The sequence below is a fragment of the Vulpes vulpes genome, chromosome 15 (assembly GCF_048418805.1).
Source record: "Vulpes vulpes isolate BD-2025 chromosome 15, VulVul3, whole genome shotgun sequence".
In the NCBI taxonomy this organism is placed as follows: domain Eukaryota; kingdom Metazoa; phylum Chordata; class Mammalia; order Carnivora; family Canidae; genus Vulpes; species Vulpes vulpes.
The window spans coordinates 1,532,552-1,544,514 of record NC_132794.1 but is presented as its reverse complement, the minus strand read 5'-3'; the positions used below and the strand labels follow the sequence as shown (position 1 = coordinate 1,544,514).

General features: G+C 66.0%; 1 protein-coding gene across 9 annotated transcripts in view; it reads right to left on the bottom strand.

The window, feature by feature from the left end:
- Nucleotides 1–538: 538 nt before the first annotated feature.
- Nucleotides 539–11,963, bottom strand: part of ITGB2 (integrin subunit beta 2) — a 33,175-nt gene continuing 21,750 nt past the window's right edge. For all 9 annotated transcript variants that reach the window (XM_072738959.1, XM_072738957.1, XM_072738961.1 and 6 more), the window contains 11 exons: nt 11,287–11,528; nt 9,709–9,864; nt 9,340–9,435; nt 7,492–7,581; nt 6,189–6,329; nt 4,515–4,702; nt 4,166–4,410; nt 3,585–3,804; nt 3,193–3,398; nt 1,150–1,316; nt 539–999 (listed from right to left, as the gene is read on the bottom strand). In XM_072738959.1, coding sequence (XP_072595060.1) covers nt 937–999; nt 1,150–1,316; nt 3,193–3,398; nt 3,585–3,804; nt 4,166–4,410; nt 4,515–4,702; nt 6,189–6,329; nt 7,492–7,581; nt 9,340–9,435; nt 9,709–9,864; nt 11,287–11,528 — 1,814 coding nt within the window. In that variant the 3' untranslated portion in view covers nt 539–936. The remainder of the gene's footprint in view (nt 1,000–1,149; nt 1,317–3,192; nt 3,399–3,584; nt 3,805–4,165; nt 4,411–4,514; nt 4,703–6,188; nt 6,330–7,491; nt 7,582–9,339; nt 9,436–9,708; nt 9,865–11,286; nt 11,529–11,963) is intronic.

Genomic DNA, 11,963 nt, shown 5'->3' with positions numbered 1-11,963 from the left:
TGCAGATCCACACGTCGGCTGCCCTGCGTCTTCGCCCCCCCTGCGCGCCCCCTGCCGCTCCTGGACCCGGAGATCCGGAGCTGAGACGCGGCCCGAGCACTGGTGAGGCTGCACAGGACAGGAACGTGGCCCTGCCCCAGGGGACCACGGGCCCTCCACAGCCTGCCGGGCTCCCCCCGGCCCCAGCCCACACCGAGCCCACGGCCCCGGGCCCGCTGGGGGCACTCACGTGTCCTGGTCGTCACCCTGGACGCCAACGTGGACCGGAACACCGAGGGCGGGCTGTCACCCAGCTCACCGGCGACAAACTAACTTTAGAACCCTGCCAGGTGCCCGTCCCCGCGCTCCGCAGACGGCCCCTTCGGGGACGCTGCCTCGCGTGACTTCTGAAAGCTGCTTAGGACGTGGGGCAGGGACGGGGGCAGGGAGCGCCGTGGACGTCGGGCCGACAGGGCAGGAAGGACAAACACAAGAGGAGGCGCTCGTGCCCCGGCCCGCGGTCCGCAGGGACCCTCGAGGGAGCAGAGACAGCCGCCACTGAAATTTTATTAATTTATTTGATACACGTCATGGGGGAAACAATATAACCAATGGGATGTGATTTAATACCCCGATAAGTTCAAATATAAATAAATTTGTGCCGCTTCAATGAGATCGCCACTAAGTTTTAGAGGAAAACGCGCCTACCCTCGTAAGACCCGAGCAGCCCCTCCAGGTCTCGCCCACGAGGTGGGACACGCCCGCAGCGGGAGGCTGTCCCTCCGACGGCCCGTGTCGCCGCCTGACCGGATCTATTACTTGAGCACGTGTATTAATCCGTTGGTGGGTGACATCGAGGAGCGCGGTAAGCCACGTCCCTGGAGGAGCCTGACGGGGAGACGTGGTTCGGGGGCTTCCACCCGACGGGCTCAGCCAGCGCCGTCTCCGCCGAGCGCCCTAACTCTCAGCAAACCTGGGGTTCATGACTGTGGTGGTGGCGCTCTTGAAAAGGGGGTTGTCCTGTGGGAAAGGCGGTGCGGCTCGTCAGCGGGGGGAGGAGCATCCAGGAGCGGGGGTGGCCTTCCCTGGGCAAAGGACGGGGCAAACGGCTGGACGGTACCCCCTGCCGCCACCCCCCCCCCCCCCCCCCCCCCGGGGACAGCCACTCACGTTGTTCCACTGGGACTTGAGCTTCTCCTTCTCGAATCGCTTGAACTCACGGAGGTCACTCAGGTGGGTCAGAGCCTTCCAGATGGCCAGCAGGAGGATGCCGATGAGCACAACTCCCGTCACGGTGCCGCCCACGATGGGGGCGACTTGGGGGCCCCCCACACACTCTGGGGCAAGGAGGAAGTGCACACAGGAGTGTCAGGCTGCCCCCCACCCACCCCCGCTCACCTGGCCCCAGGTGTGCTCTGCCCCAGGTCACGGCCCAGCGCCCAGTGCACAGGGCTGTCCCACCTCCGTGCTCACCATCCGGGCCCCGGGACCCGGTGAGGCGTAGACCCCCCTGGTTCACACGGAGAGCAACGGGCGCCCCAGATGCCGGGAGCCACGGCATAGCCGGAACCAGCCCCGAGCCTCCCGACGCGGCTGCCCCGGCTGGGACGGCAGCGGCCTGCTCACCAGAGCTCCCTTGAGGTAACCCTTGGTAGGACGGGGTGCCCGACGCCCCAACATCACCTCGGGCCCAGTTTGGGGATGATGACCCACCGGTGACAGTTTCCCAGGGACGCCCGTGTGGGGTCCTCACGCCCCCGCCTCCTCCTCCTCCTTCAGGGCCTTGGGCAGCGATGTGCCACCCCTCAGCCCCTGACCGGGGGACAGGGCCCTCACTCACCTGCCCCTGGACACCTGCCCCTGCCCCTGCCTCCTTGCCCCTGCCCCCTTGCCCCTGCCCCCGTCCCTGCCTCCCCGCCCCTGCCCCCTGCCCCTGCCCTCCTGCCCCTGCCCCCTGTCCCTGCCCCTCTGCCCCTGCCCCTGCCCCACTGCCCCCGTCCCTGCCTTCCCACCCCTGCCTCCTGCCCCTGCCCCTGCCCTCCTGCACCTGCCCCCCTGCCCCCTGTCCCTGACTCCCTGCCCCTGCCTCCTGCCCCTGCCCCCTGCACCTGCCCTCCTGCACCTGCCCCCCTGGACCTAGACACCCTGCCCCCCTGCCCCCCTGCTCCCCTGCACCCCTAGCCTTGGACCCCCTGCCCCTGGACCTCCTGCCCCTGGACCCCCTGCCCCTGACCCCCCAGCCCTGGACCCCCTGCCCCTGAACCCCCTGCCCCTGGACACCCTGCCCCTAACTCCCTGCCCCTGACTCCCTGTCCCTGCCACCCCCGCCCCTGCCTCCTGCCCCTGCCTCCTTGCCCCTGCCCTCCTGCATCTGCCTCTTGTCCCTATCTCCCTGACCCTGCCCTCCTACACCTGCCCCCCTGCACCTAGACACCCTGCCACCTGCCCTTGGACACCCTGCCCCTGCCCCTCTATCCCTGACCCCCCACCCCTGGACACCCCGCTCCTGGACACCCTGTCCCTGAACCCCTGCCCCTGGACATTCCATCATCCTGGCCTTTCTGGAGGACCTTTGTGCCCTACGGAGGTTGAGCGACATGGCCCAGGCTGCACAAACTCAGACGTAATCCCAATCTGCCATTGAAGGAGCCCCACGAAGGCCGCCTCCCCGCCAAACCCCTGCCCCCTGCCAGGCCACGATCTGCAGCCCCAGACACAGGCTGTGAGCTCCAGGCGACACAGGGCCTGAGACCCCCGGCTTCCCGGGTTCCCCCTGTGGGGAGGGGAGCTGGGAGCAGGTCCCAGGGCTGCAGGGCCAGGGAATGGCTTGCCTGCACCGGGCGCCTTCCCCCGGGGGCTGGGCCTCCTGGGCTGCCAGGCCCTGAGCCCTCTGAGCGCGAAAGGGGAGTGCTGAGAGTCTGTGTGCCCTGCGTGCCCCTGAGTGCTGCTTGTCCAGAGCCCCGAAACCCATCCCACCGTGCATCTGTGCCCCCGAAGCCCCCAAAGCCCCAGCCCCCGGATGTGTCACTGTCACCGACCCAGCGTTCTCCTCAACACCGACTGACCCCACACAGCACCTGCCGGGGCCTGTGGGTCTCCCCTGCTCCTCCTGGTCCCATCCCGGGGTTCCATCCAAGGGCAGGCTGCGCCCGCGCCACCCCATGCTCCCGCCACGTCGCACATCGCTCTCCACGCCTGCGTCCCTGGGCTCACCCCGGCTGTCGTCCACGTGGATTTCATAGCTGTCCCAGCCGGCCCGCTGCCGCAGCGTGTAGGTGATCCAGCAGCCGTCCAGATCCCGCTCCTTGCACCTGCGCCCCTTCTCCGGGGGTTTGCTCAGCAGGCCCACGTTCCCACACTCCACGCTGCAGTTCCTCCCCGAGGGGCCCTGCTTGAACTTCAGGCACTGGGCGCAGGTGCTGCGGAGGGGCCGGCGCGGGGTGAGCACACGGGGACAGGCCCGCCGGGGACAGGCGGGGACAGGCCTGCCAGGCCGGGGGGGGGGGGGGGCCGGGGGGGGCCGGGGCTCCGTGGTGAGGGCCATGGGGGGGCAGGGGGAGGTACTCCTGGAGGAGGCGCGGGGGCGGGTGGAGGCAGGCACTCACATGTACCGGCCACAGGGCGACGGGCAGCCCAGGCAGTCCCCGCACAGCGGCGGCTGGTAGCCCCCGTCGCACTCGCACACGTTGCAGCGACAGCGGCCGCGCCCGTTGCACTCGATGCCCTCCGTGCTCAGGCAGCCCTGGGTGGACTTCACGCACTGGCACGCCGAGCCCTCGTAGGCCGGCTCGCACTTGCACTTGCCGCAGTCGCAGGAGCCCCGATCTGCGGGCGCCGGGCAGCCTCAGCCCCGCCCTCCGCCCGCGCCCAGTCCCGCCGCTCTCCCCCGTCCGCCTGTCCGCCTGACCCGTCTCCCTATCTGCCTGGCCCCGTCTCCCTGTCCCCCTGTCCACTTGTCCCCCATCCCCCTGTCTGCCTGTCCACATGACCCCTGTCCCCCTGTCCGCCTGACCCCCTACCCCCATCCGCCTGTGCACCTGTGCACCTGTCCCCCTGTCCGCCTGACCCCCCCGTCTCCCTGTCCACTTGTCCCCCTGTCCGCCTGACCCCTATCTCCCTGTCCCCCTGTCTGCCTGTCCATCTGCCCATCCTCACTCACCCGTCCCTCTGGCCACACCACGCTCACCTTTACCCCCGCACACCTGCCCGTCATAGCGCTCGCAGTTGACATTGTCACACTCGCAGTAGCGCCCGAAGATCTTCTTGTTGGGAACGTCGCTCCTGTGGCACACGCACTGCCCGCAGAGGCAGTCCCCCAGCCCCGAGCAGATGAGAGAGCTGTTGTCCCTCCGACAGCTGCCCTCCAGCTCCTGGCTGCTGCGGCCGTGCGTCAGGCACTCGCAGTTCTTCCCGATGTAGCCAGCCTCACACCTGCGGCGGGAGCAGCCAGGCTCAGGTTCCCACGGTGACGTGGGCTGGCTGCCCCTCTGTCCGGCTCCCCTGGCCGCGCGGCGCACCTGCCCGCACCACCTCACCTGCAGATGCCACACTCCAGGGAGCCCTTGCCGCTGCAGAGGCCGCGGTGCTGGCCCATGTCCCGGCACTGGCACTCACACTGGGGGATGACGTGCACGGTCACCGTGTCCGTGAAGCCCAGTGCCCGGATGATAAACGACTGCTCCTGGATGCACTCCGTGGCCGTGACCTTCACCTGGAAGGTGATCTGTCGTGGAGAAGAGCCGGGCTCAGGCGAGGCTGGGCAGCGGGGCACCCTGCTCCCCCGTCCTGGCCCTGCGGCCTGGACCTGGGGGTTTGTCCAGGAGCCTGCCCTGGGCCCCGGGGTGGGGGGGGGCGTGGACGGAAGCACGGGGATGGGAAGAACACCAGACCCTGGGCATTAATCCGGGACCTGATGTGGGAACAGAGAGGAGGACGTCTGGACCCCCAGAGTTTGGGGCACAGGAGGTGGGGGTGGCAGGCCCGAGCCCACTGCTCCCCACACCCATCATCTCTGGCTCAGCCTTAGGCTGGGGGGGGGGGGCAGGGGGCCGCGTCAGGAATATTTTTAACAACCATATGTCAGAAAGGAGATTTAGGGGCTGCTCCTTGCATGTGGTTCGTGAAGATGCCAGAAACACAGAGATTTCAACGAATTGCTACAGAGGACATTCGGGTAGGACAGAAATATTGGGAAAAACGTGGAGGACGCAGGGACCCCTGGGTGGCTCAATGGTTTGGCACCACCTTCAGCCCAGGGTGTGATCCTGGAGCCCCGGGATCGAGTCCCGCATCGGGCTCCCGGTGCATGGAGCCTGCTTCTCCCTCTGCCTGTGTCTCTGCCTCTCCCTCTCTCTGTCTCTCATGAATAAATAAATAAAATCTTAAAGAAAAAAAAAACGTGGAGGACGCAACCAGCCAGTCGTGAGACTGAATAAACTCCCGTGTGGGTCGCCCAGTGCGAGGGAGGGCTGTTTCTGTAAGAATTTACACGCAACATTTAGCAAGGGACATATTTGAAGGAATTCCAAGGTCGTAATTAAAACTGCCACGCAAAAAACAAACAAAAAAAACAAAACAAAACAAAACAAAAAAAACTGCCACGCAAAGAACTAGTATTTTGCTGAATATTAGTTCACAGCCGTGAAAGGGAAAAATTTAATTTTTATGGTTATAATGAAATCAAAATATGATGGGAATAACTCCGCGCCTGTGTCTCATCATCTGCGTGGGCCATGCTTTCATATGTTTGTCAAAAGAACAAAACGGGTGCGCGGCTGGCTCTGTCCGCGGAGCATCCGACTCGATCTCAGGGTCATGAGTTCCAGCCCCACCCTGGGTGTGGGGCCTACTTAAAAATAGATAAATAAAACACTTCTTAAAAAAGAAACAAAAAAACCCCAAACACAAAAATCAGGAAACGAGACCAAAGCAGTTCTGCGGAGGGCTGGGAAGGACTCCCCTTCCTTGTGGGGACGCGGCCCCAGCACCGCCTCCAGGGGGCGCCGCCTCCCCCTCCGCGCTCCGTCTACACCGGGGGAGCCAGCCTGGCACCTGCTTGGCTCCTGACGCCTGACCCACAACCTCACAGAGGCTGCAGCTGGCCACCTTGGACGGAGTGGACCGGGGCCTGGATGGGCGGCCGACGCCGGCCCCTGGCCGCGGCTCGTCCCCGGGAGAGAACCTTCCGGAAGGTTGGGACAGAGTCTCACCGGGACGTTGATCTGGACACCGTCGCAGTCCCCTCTGGGCTGGTCCACCTGCGACACCCCGTTACTGCAGAAGGAGTCATAGGTGACCTTGAGGGTGCTGGGGGCCAGGCTGTGGTCCAGGAAGACCCTGGAGGACAGTTTCTGCGGGCAGAGCGGCTCGGGTCAGGGCCTTCCTCCCGCCGTCCCCGCCCCTCCCGGCCGCCCCGGGGTGCCGGCCTCCCTCCCCCGGCCACCCGCCACGCAGAGCTGGGGAGGCGGCAGGTCCTGTGCCCCCTGCGGGCCGCGGCACAGCCCCCGGGACAGGCCAGCGAAGGGACCGATGGGAGCCCGACCGTCCCACCCACCACCACATGCCCAGTGCCTGGAGTGGGCCGGGGCTGGAGAAACTGCGTGTGGGGACGAGAGAGGGACAGAGACAGAGAGGGAGAGACAGAGACAGAGGGAGAGATGGAGGGAGAGATAGAGAGGGAGAGACAGAGGCAGAGAGAGAGAGAGAGGGAGAGACAGAGAGAGACAGAGACAGACGGAGAGACAGAGGGAGAGATAGAGAGGGAGAGACAGAGGCAGAGAGAGAGAGAGAGGGAGAGACAGATGGAGAGACAGAGACAGAGGGAGAAAGGGAGGGAGAGATAGAGAGGGAGAGAGAGAGGCAGAGAGAGAGGGAGAGACAGAGACAGAGAGAGAGGAAGAAACAGAGACAGAGAGGGAAAGACAGAGAGACAGAGACAAAGGGAGAGAGGGAGGGAGAGATAGAGAGATAGAGAGGGAGAGAGACAGAGACAAAGAGACAGAGAGGGAGAGACAGAGACAGAGAGACAGAGAGGGAGAGACAGAGACAGAGGAAGAGACGGAGGGAGAGATAGAGAGGGAGAGATAAACAGAGGGAGAGACAGAGAGAGAGGGAGAGACCAAGGCAGAGACCAAGACAGAAGGACCAAGGTGACCAAGTCACCAAGAGACCAAGAGACCAAGTCAGAGGCGAACGGGCGTGCCGGTGTCGTGGCCGTGACGACAGACACCCAGGAGGGCCTGCCTCGGGGGTCTGGGGCGCACAGGACGCCCTCCACGGGGCTCTAGGTGAACCCGAGGGCACGGCCCATCTCGAGCGCTCTCCGCGGTGCACGGGAGGCTGGTGCTCCTGCTCCGCGGGCGGCCGAGGCGAGGGTCGGGTGCGGCCCGGGCCCCACCACCCCAGGGGAGAGCCAGGCCCCGGTGTGCAGGAGGCACACCAGAGAGCGGGGCCCCTCTCCGCAGACCCGCCCCTGTGGACCGCAGGGGGCCCCGGCCGGGCCCCAGCACTCACGTTGTAGGCGTTCTTGATGAGCTGGACCACGTTGCTGGAATCGTCCGACAGCTCCCCGACCGCTGACTTGGGGATGACCTCGGTGAGCTTCTGTTGGGCGAGGAGACCAGACCCGACTCAGCTGGCACCCGGGCCACCGAAGCCACAGCGTCCGCCGCTTCCCTAACAGCCCAGGGGGTTTCCTTCTTGCTCGGGAACCGGCCCAGGCCGCCCCGCGGCAGGTATCTCAGGGCCCGCGTGTGGTCAGCGACTCAGGACTTCCCTGCCGCACACGCTCCTCCTCAGGCGGCCCCAAGCCGCGGGCGCCCCTGGCCGTGAGCTGGGGAGCGACGTGCCTGGCCCCCAGCGCCCCCAGCATGTGGCTACGTCAGGTCCAGCCAAGGGCCCCGAGCCATAAGATGGGCCGACGCCGTCGGGGAGGGATGAGTTTTGAGCATTTTAACATGCTGGTGTGACTGAATGTTCAGGACGGCTGCGTCAGGCAGGCAGGGGACAACTGGCTGGCGGGCGGCTGGTCCCGCGGCCCTGTGTGTGGGCAGCCTGCGGCCAGCCTCCAGGACACCTTGGTGCCCCCGCATTCCCCTCACTCGGTCTTTCACAGGACTGATGGCTGGGTCACTTCTCTGCCACAAAGCGCCCCCTGTGACTTCCCAGATGGAGTCCAGGTACCTCCACGGGCCTCCCAGGGACCGTCACAGCCCAGCGCCAACCCCCCTGGCCTCCACCACCCTCTCCCCTCCACCCTGGGTGAAGGACCCCATCATGGCTCTGGGAAGCTGGGCTCTTCTCCGCCCTGCCCCTCCGACCTGCTCTCCCCACCATGTGGGGACCCCAAGGATGGTCCCGCAAGTGCTCTCCTTGCAGGCTCTGGGTCACCTCGATGCCCCTCACACAGGAGCCCCAGGAAGGAGGCTCAGGAAGGGTAGGATCTGCCTAGGGAAGGTCCCTCTAGTGCAGGTTTAGGGTTCAAGGCTCCTGCTTCAGCTTCCCCTGCAGCAATGCACCGTCCCGGGGACCCGCTGTGCCCCGGAGCATGGCTGCCAACCCTGACCCGCCCATGCTCGCAGCCAGAGCAGGTGGTGGCACTGGGTCATCAGCCCTGCACGGAGCCACCGGCCCCTGGTTCGGCAAGCTACCGCCACCCCCCCTGCTGTGGCCCCTCCCCTGTGCCTCCTGCAGGGTCCTGTCCTCTTTTGGAGTCTGGAAAACAGCGAGCAGGAGCTGCCCTGGGCATTGGCACCTGCAGAGCACCCCTCTGCACCCCCCCCAAGCGGCAGCAGGCCCCCCACGGCAGAAAGCAGGACTGGGGGGGGCCAGCAGGTGCCCCTGCAGCCTTCCGGGCCGAAGAGGCCGCCCCGCTCCACCCCAACCCGGCTCACGAGGCAGTGCCCCACGGGGCAGGAAGCACGGCCGAGGCCAGGAGGATCCCCGCGCCCTGGGGGAAGGAACAGGAACAGCGATTCCGTGAAGTCAGGGCACACTGGGTTCCCGAAGCCGAGAAGGAAGCGCAGTCAGCGAGGGCGCGGGCTCCTGCGGGCAGGCGGGGCGCCTCGGGCGCTTGGCCCTGGGCACCCGACGCCCATGGAGCGCCTGGGTCCCCACGCGCGAACCCGCGGGCCGAGAGCGGGGTGTGCAGGGCTTGGCCGCGTCGTCGCGCTCAGGGGAACACGGAGGCTAGCCACGGCTCCCCCCCGGGACGTCCTTCCTCCTTCCCGTCAGAGCCCCCACCGCAGGGGCGCCCCCGGGCCCGTGCCCGCCTCCGGAGCTTGGCCCATGTCCACGCCGCGGGTACGCAGCCACCGACCTGCCCACGGCCCACCCTGCCGCCGGCACCCCGGCTCCACCCACCTCATAGGTCGTCACCATTCTCTTGGTCACCGCGAAGATGGGCTGGATGTTGCTTTCGGCCAGTTTGTGTGCCAGCTGGCCCACCGACGGGTAGTCCTGGGGGGAGAGGCCCGGTCAGACGGCCGGGGTCAGGGACGGAGCCCAGGGCTGCTCCACCAGGGCCGCGGCGGTGGGCCGCAGGCGGAGGCGAGCTCCTGTGCCGGGCGCTGACCCCTCCAGGCCCGAGGACACTGCCTGCCCCTGGACGGAGGGCCCAGGCCCCTGGGCTCCCTGGGCTGCCACCTCCCTGCTCCCCTGGGGCAGAGCCCCGGCCACCCCTCCCGGGGCCCGCACGGTCTGCTCCCTCCCAGGACGCGGGGCGCCACGCACAAATTCATTGCTCCTCTTGTACATGTTGTCCTCCAGGTGGCAGCGGCCGTCATTGGGGGTCAGGATGGCACCCAGCTTCCCGTCGCCCGCAAAGTGGAAGCCGTCGTCCGTGGCGAACACCAGCAGCCGAGTGACGTTGCGCCAGCCGATTTGCTCCTGAGAAGACGCCAGGTTAGGGGCCTCGGCGGGTAGGGCCTGGGGGGCCGCCCCAAGGCCCGGGCCGTCCCCGTGCCCCTGGCTCCTCCAGGACCCCGGCTGGGATGCGGGGTCCACGCTGTGGCTGCTCGAGGGCCGCCTGTGCACACGGGCCGGATGCTGGGGGCTTGAGATGAAGCATAGACCCTCTGTGGCCATTCGGGCCAGGGACTGATCCTAAGGAAACGTCCCCGGGAACGGAAGGAGCCGACTCACAGGCATGGCCACTGCCATGTGGAAACCCGGAAGGCACAAAAGGTGAGAGAAACCGAGGGGCTCGCAAGGGGACACAGGTGACCAGGGGACGCTAGCAACACGTGTGCCATGGACAGAGAGGTGGTACGATGTGCCCGGGGACCTGCACACGGGGGGATTGGAACCTGGTCTCTGAAGGTTTAAAACACGGTGCCATAAAAAATGAAAATAAATAATAATATAAAAAGTGGGGGCACCTGTGGGGTTCAGTCAGTTAAGCATCCGACTCTTGGTGTCAGCTCAGGTCGTGATCTCGGGGTCATGGGATGGAGCCCCCCCATAGGGACCATGTTCTGCTTGAGATTCTCTCTCTACCTCTGAGCTCTCTCCCTCTCTCTCTCCAATAAATAAATAAATCTTAAAAAACAGAAAACCAGGATCCCTGGGTGGCGCAGCGGTTTGGCGCCTGCCTTTGGCCCAGGGCGTGATCCTGGAGACCTGGGATCGAATCCCACATCGGGCTCCCGGTGCATGGAGCTTGCTTCTCCCTCTGCCTATGTCTCTGCCTCTCTCTCTATCTCTCTGTGACTATCATAAATAAATAAAAATTAAAAAAAAAAAAAAAAACAGAAAACCTGGGCAGCCCGGGGGGCTCAGCAGTTTAGCAGCGCTTTTGGCCCAGGGCGTGACCCTGGGGTCCCGGGATCGAGTTCTGTGTCGGGCTCCCCGCATGGAGCCTGCTTCTCCCTCTGCCTGTGTCTCTGCCTCTCTCTCTCTCTGTCTCTCACGAGTAAATAAATAAAATCATTTAAAAAAAAAGAAAAAAGAAAACCCAGGCTGTCATCCGTAGCCTGACAGGCCCCAATGCAGCGGGTGGAGGGGACCTGCCAGCACCGCCAGGCCAGCGAGGGGGCAGGGGGTGGGCACGGGGACGCCCCCTGCCCTGGGGGCCCAGCAGCGGGGGGGACGCCGTCCGGGAGCTGCGGGGGGATCACACCACTCTGTCGGCCCCCCTAGGCCATTCGCGTAGGTTGAGGCGCCTCCGGGTTTGCTGGGTGCCGGTGGGAGAGCAGGGGGCGGGGGCTGAGTGGCAGGCCCCACGGGGCCCCGAGGCCCAGGCCGCGGGGTGCGGGGCAGGGGGCGGGGCGGAGCGGGCCAGCTCAGGACCCCAGGGCGGGGGGACCTCACCGGGCACGCGGCGACCTGCATCATGGCATCCAGCCCGCCCTCGGGCGCGTCCAGGTTCCCCGAGATCAGCTGCTTCCCGACCTCCGTCTGGAACTGGTTGGAGTTGTTCGTGAGCTTCAGCACGTGTCTGAAGGCGAACGGCGCCTGGCACTCCTTCTCCTTGTTGGGGCACGGGTTCTTCAGCTTCTCGGGGTGCGTGTTGACGAAGGGGAGCACCGTCTTGTCCACGAAAGACCCGAAGCCTGAGGGGGGGCAGGATGAGCGCGGGGGCGGGGGGCACACTGCGGCGAGCCTCGGTTTCCCTGCTGCCCACCAGGGCGGGTGTGGGGTCCGCACGTGCCCACGTGCATGAGTGTGACGGCACACGTGTGTGTGAGCATGCACGTGTGCGCATGCAGCGTGGGCCTGGGCGTGCGGCCCTGCACACGGAGACAGCGGCCGGGCAGACACAGGGGGGAAAGGCAGGTGTCCCCTTGGCCTCACGTGCGGGTGCCCGGATGTGTGGGGGCGGGGGGGGGCGGAATGTGCCCGTGGGTGTCAGCACCAAGGCCCCGCCGGCACTCGGGCCGTGCAGGTTTGCTGCACTTCGGGCGGACACCGTGCAGGTCACACACTGCGGGGGGGAGGGGCGGTTCTCTAATTTTTAATAAAGAGCAACGTACGGCTTCGTGTTTGAG